This window comes from Oryzias melastigma, linkage group LG13, assembly GCF_002922805.2.
Source record: "Oryzias melastigma strain HK-1 linkage group LG13, ASM292280v2, whole genome shotgun sequence".
NCBI lineage: Eukaryota > Metazoa > Chordata > Actinopteri > Beloniformes > Adrianichthyidae > Oryzias > Oryzias melastigma.
Window position 1 is genome coordinate 16,216,550 of NC_050524.1, and position 10,338 is coordinate 16,226,887.

The 10,338-nt window shown below is 38.6% G+C and overlaps 1 protein-coding gene across 2 annotated transcripts in view; it reads right to left on the minus strand.

Moving 5' to 3' along the window:
- The window catches only part of LOC112149376 (Down syndrome cell adhesion molecule-like protein 1 homolog), a 106,433-nt gene that overhangs the window by 18,838 nt on the left and 77,257 nt on the right, over positions 1-10,338 (minus strand). For both annotated transcript variants that reach the window (XM_036214795.1, XM_024277031.2), the window contains exons 10-20: positions 9,802-10,080; positions 9,282-9,410; positions 9,017-9,196; positions 7,490-7,695; positions 6,444-6,540; positions 6,175-6,303; positions 4,766-4,933; positions 4,184-4,254; positions 3,793-4,033; positions 1,478-1,624; positions 1,227-1,382 (exon numbers count right to left, since the gene is read on the minus strand). In XM_036214795.1, the coding sequence (XP_036070688.1) occupies positions 1,227-1,382; positions 1,478-1,624; positions 3,793-4,033; positions 4,184-4,254; positions 4,766-4,933; positions 6,175-6,303; positions 6,444-6,540; positions 7,490-7,695; positions 9,017-9,196; positions 9,282-9,410; positions 9,802-10,080 (1,803 nt within the window). The remainder of the gene's footprint in view (positions 1-1,226; positions 1,383-1,477; positions 1,625-3,792; positions 4,034-4,183; positions 4,255-4,765; positions 4,934-6,174; positions 6,304-6,443; positions 6,541-7,489; positions 7,696-9,016; positions 9,197-9,281; positions 9,411-9,801; positions 10,081-10,338) is intronic.

Sequence of the window (10,338 nt, forward strand, 5' to 3'; positions counted from 1 at the left end):
TTGCAAATTTTTTAAAGAAGAAACCCTGGAAGAACTTAAACACAAAAAAACAATTTTTTTTGTAAAAAATCTGAGCATTTTAGGCAACAAATAACTGACATTATTAATGTCAAGTTTGTTGAATAAAAAAAGTAAAAAAAATGACATTTGAATGTTCTGGCTATTTCCTTGTGATCATGTATTGTTTTACTAAAAAATAAAAGCAATCTTTGGGACTCAATACAATGGCCATCCAAAACACCAATTAAAAATTAATCCATCCTCATAAATTTGCAAATTGTATTCTTATGGTTTGTGCATCTTAGACACAGAGGCTTAAAATGGCAGGCACTACAAACACTTCAATATGTTACAGACATAATTGAGGGCAAAGGAAAGGGTTAGACCAAGAGAGACGTAAAAAGGTTTGTGAAGAGGTTGCCCCTGGACACACTGTCAACCCACATCAGAGGGAAAAGGACACACTCAGTTTGCTTCCAATAAACTTACACACCCGCAGACATGTGCACACTCAGAGAAGAATAAGAGAGCGCACATATCTGAGTGGATCCTGCACTGAGGCCAGCTAATAAAATTGAGATATGGAAAGAATAGGAGAATAAAGGCCTTTTCTGAAATGACACTTCTTAGAATCTTAGCTCCTCTCATTTTCTCCATCTCTAGACGCCTGCCTCCTCCTCTGACTGGCCCCAGGGAAGGAGAGAAGAGGCGGATACGGATGTAATCCACATCCCGCCAGTGTAAGCACAAAATTAATTCTCTCTAAGCCACAAAGAATTAATCCTTTTCGTTGTGCTGGGTACTGTGATAGACTTGCACATAAACAATAGCACGTGCACACATGCGTGGAGTTGTACCCGCACAATGACACAAAGAAATGTTCAGCGGCAAAGACACCCTAAACACACACGCACACACACACACACTCCTTTGTATTCTCGTGCACACACGTGACTAACACCCTTAGGGTTCTTAACCACACACACATACACTTCTTGGCTTCTTAATTCTCATTAGCACTGGTAATGGCACATCAGAGCACAAAGAGGTTGTTAATCAGCAACCTCAGCCTTACAAAGGCCCCTTCTACACCCACTGGCTCTGTGCCTCCCACACTGGTGCCTCAATCGAGAGGAAAAACCCTTAAAGCTGACCTAAAACGCAGCCTGATCAAATGGAACCATCTTAAGATCCTTAAATCAATGGAAACAGATGCATAGACTCACAGTCTTCTCGGGTTTGGATGTACAGGACGTTGCTCCGTACTCCATCTCCTGCCTGAGTGAACGCAAGAACCTGGATGCTGTAGTTGGTGAACTTCTCCAGGCCTTTCAGCTCTACCTGCTCCTTGATCGTTGTAATGTTTTGCATTTCACCCCACTCTGAGAAAAGATAAATAAAAAGAGAGGGGGTCAGGCTAGATAAGATTTTTTTTTTTTTTTTTTTAATCTTTCGACTTCAGATTGACTCAACGTACCTCCATCTGGGAAAACAGCCCAAAACACGACCCGATATCCCTTCAAAACTCCATGCAGAGTCATTCTTGGAGGCTCAGCCCATGTGATCACCGCCTCGTCGGATGTGACAGAGATGGCTCGCACGTTCTGAGGGGGCTGACTGGGCACTGGAAAGAGAAAGTGAAATGGTTTATTAAAATTTCTAGTTCTTCTTCAGTCACCCAAATAAACTCCATCATGTGGAGCACTCATTTAGATTAGCGATTCAGTAGACATTTCACTCTGTAAGTCAGATGTGAGTTTAAAATTGTGATTCTTGATTGTTTTGTGTTTACATATCAATTTTAACAACAAATTCACGGGGTTTAGTGTTTTACACATCACCAGGTCGACATTCGAACTGTAGAAGATGAGCACTAGTCCATGCCCTCTGACAACAGCCCATAGGGCAAGAGAAATGCAACCTTCTACCAAGAAATTTAAAAAAAACAATCACAACTCAGCAGGTAAAAATATTTATAACTCTAAATAATTTAAAGAAAGAGATGGAGGTGCTTTATAGAAGATGTGTGAAGAAGTTGGACATGTTAGAGTAACAATCCGGTATTTTTCTAAATGGACTCAACATAGAACAAATACGATGTAATGTTTACTGCTTCAAATACTCATTTTCAACATGTGATGAAACCACATAGAATAAAGAGAGTCATGGGATCTTAAGCTTCGCTTCCACTGAGCGGTTTGTTTTCAAGGCGCATTCGTGGTGTTGACCGCTAATGTCCACATCCCACTAGAAACGCCTGCACAAGCTAGAGATAGATGAAAAGCCCATGAAAGGTGTCAGGTTGTATGTGTAGGACCAAACCTCCTTCTCCATAAAAGCCTCCCTCTGTCCCCTTCAGAACAGGTGTCTTAGCTTTTGGCGACCACTAACCACTGGTCATTCAGACCTTAAATGACGCCCAGTGTTAAAGATGAACAGAAGTCAGCTTGTGAGAGAAGTAAGGGACAGGAAGAGAGGAAGAGAGCTGCTTAAAAGACTGGAGGAAAACATGAAAGAGAGCTGCTGAGCCAAGTCGAGTAGAGAAGTTCTCTGCAGCTGGTGAAGAGAAGGGAAGATGGAGAGAAGGGGGGAGAGGTGGGATGAAACCCAAGAATGACCTGAAAACCAAAACTGACCTTTGGCTTCAATGCTGATTCCAGAAAAAAGAACACATTTGTGAAATAAATAACAATATTGACGTATTTAGACCTCATGTGGAGTTTAACAATTCATCTATGAATAAAAAAGACATGCCACAATAATCACTCCTCTTTCCCATCCCCGTTTTTTCTATTCAACATCATGGAGGTCTAGTCTTCTGTCAATGGCAATGGGGAAGTCACAGAGCCAACAAGTAAAACACAGAAACAAAAACGAACACTTTGCAAAAAATAAATAAATGTAAAAAGTCAATAACATGTTAACATTGGCAGGATGAGATGGGATAAAGAGAGTGGGAAGAAAAGAGTTTAAAGTGAGGGTAGGAAGAGAAAGGCAGAAAAAGAAGAGGTAGCAGAGACAATGCGCTCAGCTGTGGATAATTACAGCAGGAAGCTAGGAGAGGGAAAGAGAGAAAGACAGACAGAGAGACAAGCTAATTATAATTATTTTTAGTATGCTTGTTGTTATCACTATTATCATAATGGCCATCAATATCACTGTCGCCACGGTGACAGCAACTGGAGGGTTCTTTCTGCTCCGGACCAATGGGGCTCAGCCAACTGTTCACTGAGTGGAAATGTATGTGACACGTCAGTTTATGTTTGTTTATGTGCACATCTCTATGTGAGCAGGGATCAGGTATTTTCCTAAAAGGAAATAAAGAAACATCCAAGTTTCTTCTCTTTTTTTCCCTTTTTATTTTTAAGTAAACAAAGGAACAGATTGGCTTTGCTTCATCAAAAAAAAAAAAAAAAAAACACCAAAATTCCTTTAGGTTTCCAATTCAATATTTTTATACTATGGAGGCTTTAGTTGTGCCTCAGTTTGAAAAAAACTGTCTTTGTTTTAAATGCAAACATATTTTTTTTTTTGCAAAAAACATTTAAAATTCTTCTGGATTTACTAAAAAGCTAAATAAGTTAGATTCTATTCATCTTATTCTGTAAATTTGTTATCCATTCAACAGAGTTTTGTTAACATAACCATAAAATGTATTATTTGATACAACAGAAACTCTCATATTTAATGTACCATGGTGTATTTTACCCTCATATACACTAATAAACACAGAGAGTTGAGTTTAATCTTTTGTAGTTTGAGACCTTCGTCAGAGTTTCCTGTCATGCTCACCGTCTTCCAGGGTTGTAGCATTGATTTCTGAGCTTGAAGGTCCAGTTCCAGCTCTGTTGAAGGCCTGGACCACCACTCCATACTGAGCAAACTTCTTTAGATTGTCAAGGGTGTAGACTTCGCTGTCTCCTGTGGCTTTCATCTCCACAATGCTGTACTGGCCATTGCTGCCTGGGCCATTCTCTCTATAACCAATCTGGTAACCTCGAATCACGCCGTTCTGTAGCTCCTTCCTCGGCGCCTAAAGGGTGGAAGTATGAGTTCAGACAGAACATATCAGAAACACTAAAAACTTTATGGGAAATAGTATAATGATATAGTAATACAAATTAAATCATCAAGATGTACAATACTGTTTAGATTGGAAAGAAAATCGGTCAAAATGTTTTACCTTCCAGGTGACTCTGATGCTTTGAGAAGTCACTGCCTGCAGGGTCACATCCATTGGAGGGCCGTCAGGCTCTAAAATAGGAATGGGGTCAGAGTGGCTGAGCTGCAGTCTTTGACGAATACTGGGAAAACTTTTAAATACATTAATTGTTGCACTGTGCATACTTTTCACAAACAAATGATTTTATACTGAAGTTGCAACAAGAACATTTTATATTGTAAAAAAAAGTTATTTTTCTTTGTTCAAAACTGAACAGCTGAGGGAAACAATTATATTTTTATTGGTACACACAGACACAAGTATGAGTGTTTTATCAAGACAATGTGTCCGCTACATAAAAACAGTTTCTTTTAGTGACATGAGCTAAGAAAACAAGTGACATGTTTCAAAAGCATCATCTCTTTGTTCAGATAAAATCTAACAGAAATATAAGAAGAAATTAAGAAAAGTAATCATTGTTTTTCAACAAAATGTGAACTTCTGCTTGATACTAAAACAAGGTCCATTCTGGTATTTTTGATTAAAAAATACTTTTCAAGAAAAAAAATGTGATATTTATGCCTCATCCAGTAAAAGACTTACGAGCTTCTTCTGTGCTGATGGTGAGTTCCTTGCTGGCCTCACTCTTTCCAATGGCATTGTATGAGTACATCCGAATACTATAAACAGAGGCGGGGTGAAGGTCCACAATGTTGGCCTGATTGTTTGTGGGAGAGATGTTTCGAGTGGCATGCTTAAGCTCCCAGGTATCTAAAAAAAAAAAAAATCATCAAATACAGATGGTGAATCTTTCTTTAGAAAGGAAAAAAAAGTAGAGGACCTAATAATGAGCCTTGTGTTACTCCCAAATAGCAGTTTCTTGACAAACACATATCCAAGATAAATAAAATACAGATTTCAATCATTTTATCCTAAGAGTTATTTATTGGTTTTGAGAGGTGAATCAATAACAGAGAGGAGTTTAAGAAGATGGCACCTACATAGACCTTCTTGTCTGTGTTTTTTCTGTTTAAATGAAGAAGTAACAAGTTCTTTCTCTTAAATAAGGTTGCAAAGACCAAACTACATAACATAAAAAAGTGAGCAAATTAAAGATGTTCAACTAATTGTTCTGAAACCAGCTTTTGAACAATATTGAAATAAACTAGTGCCTGTAATCCTTTACCTGCTTTATATCTCCCACTTTAAAGATGCATGTTGCAGTACCAAATTTCAGAGTATTTGTAAAGATAAATTTATTATTTCTTTTTTAATTTATGACTTTTCCATTTTGATTAATGAAACTAACTTCATTTAAAATATTTATCTGGATTGAATATCAATAGTTTTTAGATCAAAAGGGTTTCAAAGGGGGTTTGTATCGTTAAAGTCCCCCAATGATATTTTTTTTATTAAAAAAAAAAGCTTTCCCAGTAGTGTTTCAATTATGATTATGAAGTTTTTAACCAAAATCCCACAACCTAAATGTCTTAAAAGCAATTTTTCATGCTGATCTGATGCCCCTGTTCTAAAATATCCTCTGAGGGGGCGTGGCGTTTGGAGCTGAGCTGAGCAGCCCCGCCCCTGAACCCCCCATGTCTGATTATCATAGCTCTGCATCTCCCTAGCATAAATCTTCACCACTACTACATAAAAATATCAAGCAATATTGGTAATGTCCAGCCGTATCATTTTGAGCCGGATGTCAGCTCGGATGAGGAAGTGAAGAACTTTGAGGATGAAGATGTTTGTTTGCAATTTAAATACAACAGATCCTGGTTAAAAAGATTTCGTGAATGCTTAAAATAGATTCAAAGCTTTGAGAAAATTACACTATATACTGCACTACAGCCATCTTGACACAAATGGGGAAACATTCCTCTCAAAAAAATTTAAATATGATTTTGAAACCATCTTTGACATTTCTAGAAGGAAATGTAGTATTTTTATGTTAGAGAGATTTTCTTTGTATGATCTAGAAAAGTTGACACAACAATCTCAGAATCATTTACCTGTCTTGTTTTTGTATTCAATATCATAAGAGGTAATAATGCTATTTCCATCAAATCTTTGGGTCCACCTAAGATTCATACTTCGATCCTTCACTTCTCGCACCTCCAGTTCCGGGGGGTCCGGAGGCTCTGAGGATTTGAAGATAAATATTTAAGCAATGAAGAAGAGAGAAGCACCAAATTAGATATTAAATTGGAAGTATTGTTTTATATATACACAAAAATTAAAGGCATATATGCTATTACATTATTATGGACAGAAAGAGTACCTTGAACAGTGAGTTGAATAAGGCCCCGTCCTTCTCCATAAGAATTGATAGCATGACAGGAGAAGAAAACTGAATCCTCACGCTCTGCTGGCTTTAGCTACAGAGGGAGAGGTAAAAAATATCACCAATGAACAACTCTATTTTTTCCTCTGACAAACAGCACAAAAAACAACAGTTGTAGGCTTGAGTAAATGTAAACTCTCAACTCCAAGAAAAGGTGCAATTAATGGAAGCCCTGACGCTCACGTTTGTCTTGGAAGCTTAGACAGTTAAACTTGTTTTGTAGCATTTTACACTCAGAAATCCCAATTTATGTAAAAACAATAAACAGATACATACTTGAAATCAATTAAACAGTGTCCTATTTCGGTCAAGAAACAGGATGCTGCTTAGTGTTAAAGCAGCATGATGTGCATGGCATGAAAATGGTCACACTGGTTTCTAATTACAAAACAGCTTTGCGCTACTTTGCCATGTGCCATCTGCTGGTCACGGGACATGGCTTAAGGTGGTTTCATATGGATGCTGTGAATGAACCTGGGGGTCTGCTATTGTTAAAAAGCAGGAAGGATCTAAACTAAACTAAAAATGTAAAGAATGCACTAAGCTTAGTTTTACTGTATTTAGTCATGCTTTGTGATCTGTTATGTGTCGTTTATCCTGAGTCACAGCACACCAGGTTTAGGTTATTACTCTGTGTGTATTTATGTCCAATGTTTTCTGTTTGTCACGGTCAAGTTTCTGCTTGTTCTCCAGAGTTTATTTTTGGTCATGTGTTACTTTGCCCCCAGGAAAATATTAAAAAATACCTTAGTATTTTAGTTTTTATGCCAATTTCTACCATTGAATGAACCACAAATTCACCTTTTTTGTGCTGCATTTCTCAAAAACACGTGATGTGGTCTAATTGCAAAGCCCATTGAATGAAATTACAAAAAATGTCTTATCAAAAGAAACTATTTGAAAGGATTTCTAACGCTGAGCTTCATTTAGAGTACTGTCTAACTTGAATAATTCCATGTTCTATTGAATATCAGTGGTTTTACCTTTAGTGTAGACAACACTTCATCTGTCTTTTCATTGGGACTAGTGGTTATGGAGTATCGTGGGTTGCGGTCGGGGTCAATAACGGTGTCCCCTCTTTCCCAGCGGATGATGATGGGCCATTCTCCCCTGGCTGTGCAGTTCAACTCCTTCACATGACCCTTCTTAGCCATGGTAGTGTTGGGGTGACTGGTGATCATTGCTGGGACTGCAACGAGAAAGCAAATGGACTGTGAGATGAATAGGAGGTGAGAACAAATGGGTTGTAGCAGATAGAGATGGTAAACAGATTGATGACAGAGATGCTTGATAACAGAGAGAGATAAGGGAGGTGTGGGGGAGGAAAAGGAAGAGCAATTGGATAATAAGCAGAATTTAAGAGAAAAGAGAAATTAAGAAAAAAGTAAAAGAGCCTCAAAGGTTAGGATAACCGTTGGTTTAAAAAGGGGGAAGTCTGAGTAGCCAAGTTTTGTTGCAGTAGAGTAATGAAGAGCTGTGGTCAATGAGGTAAAATCAATAAACCTCCTTTCTCATTCTCCAATAGTTAACGCTGGAGTCTAGGTGAATGAAGAGGCAAAAACGATACACTCTACCTTTCGTGTACACTCGATACACAAATCCCTCACACACTTAATCTTCTCCGTCCGACAAACACACACGGGCGCATTTGCGCACACATACTCACACATAATATTGACCTGAGGGTTCTGCTGTTTTGTTTTCATCACTTATTCATCTCACCCTCCCACTTTTTCCTCCCACCCCCCTCTTCTTCTTCACTGAGCGAAACAGACAGAATTGAGGGCGGCAGAAGAGAGGAACGGTTCAATCAATAACACTAACTCAAGAAGGAAAAAGAGGGAAGGCACCACAGAGGGCCGGCCCGCTGATAGAAACTCATTGTGAGAATAGCATTTACATTAATAAGCGCCATGTTCTACGTGTTTGCATGCAGAGGGATAAAAAGGTGTCAGAAATTAAGCCCTAACATTTGTCTTGTGATTTGAGCCAAATTGCAAAATCGATGTTGCTGGTTTCTGGTGATGATTTACTTGATGTTGATGCTACTTGCATTTATGTGTGTGAATACATGGCATTACCTGAGGTGTTACCAACAAGGAGGACAGGATAGCAATATTGATTTCAGATAATGATTAACCTCAAAGTCTTCTTTTGATTGTCTCTAGTCCAATCCCAAGAGTCCAGAAATCAATTGCTTACTTGCCTTCTCACTGCCTGTCACCAGTGCACACAAATACACACACACGAGGTTTTCTCGCTGTCTGCTCCTTGGGATATTTCTCTCATGTTAATGCTGACCTTTGCTCGACCGATTTACCTGTGTGTGTACACAAGCACACGATACTTCACCAAAGAGAGTATTGCGACTTGGCTCATTAGTTTGAGACTGTTAGTGCGTGAAAGCTAATAAAGTTGGGGCACTAGAGCGTCTTAGATAGCCAATCTGCAGCCATTTGTGCATTGTAAAACTCATACCCTTCTAAGTAAACCTATATTTGTGCACTCACTCTTAACTGTGAGGACCATGCTCTTGCTAATGTCTGAGCCCACTCCATTGGAGGCCTGACAGAGGTAGAAGCCACGGTCCTCTTCCAAGACGTGTCTGATTAGTAGAGAGCCATTATTCATGATCTGAATCCGGCCTGTCAGCGGCACAGGGTGGTACTGTTGGGGGTTTCCAATTCCCGCTAAAAGAACAAAAAGAAAAATCACAATATATGCAATCATTTGTTATTTTGCTTCAATTGTTCAGGTGAAGTAAAACATGCATACCTAGTGCCCCCTTGGCATGCTTCCACATGACCTTAGGTGGAGGGTAGCCATCAACAGAACAGTTCAGGATTGCTGCCTTGCCATAGATTCCATCCTGATTGTTGGGCTGCACAACAAACCGCGGAGGCACTGGAAAGATAAAAGAGACAATGAGAAACAAAAGGCTAGAAGAGTAGAGCTTAAAAAATCTTTTTGTGTTTGTTTAAGTGCTTGGGGCTGCAGTGAACATTTTTTGGGTATTTGTTTAAATGCCATGATTGATAATGTTACCAGTACTTTACATATCTTTTAGGAACCCAATAAGGTTTTTGAAAGACACTTCAAAACTGTAAAATATGCTACTGAGTTCTAAATTTAGACACAGTTCAAATCGCCCTCAATTGCCATAGTTTTGATCATTATATATCTAACAGTTTCTTTTAACTTGAGAGGAAATGTTCTTATAGCTTCATTTTGTTTGCTTTCCATTTCCAAATATAATGGTGTATTATTATCTGTTCAGCAAAACGTACTTTCTTACCTGTAACTGTGAGCTGCCTCTCTGTGCTGACAGTGGCAGCATCATTCCTGGCTATGCAGGTGTAGTTGCCGTTGTGTTTGAGTGACACCTTGGATATCTGGAGGGAGCTCATGAACTCCTTGGTATCAATAGTGATGCCTGAGGAGGGCACGATCTCCTGGCCGTCTTTGCGCCACGTAATGTGTATGGGCATGTCTCCAGACGACACCACGCAGGCTATGTACATCAATTTACCAATGGAGGTCGGCGGAAAGTCAAATGGCTGGATCAGTGGAGGAACTAAAGAAGTGGAAAGAAAAAGGGAAAAAAAATGTTAGTTTTTAGGGTGGGGATAGAGCAAGAAGGAAATGTTGAATAACTTAAAGGGGAATAAAACATAAAAAAAGGGTAAAAACAGAAGCAGATTTATTTTGAAAATGTAAACGAGACTTTCAAAGAAAAAAGTGATACAAAGAGGAGTTGTTAAAAACAATAAAAACCCATAAAGTTGTGAATTATTAATATATATATATATATATATATATATATATATATATA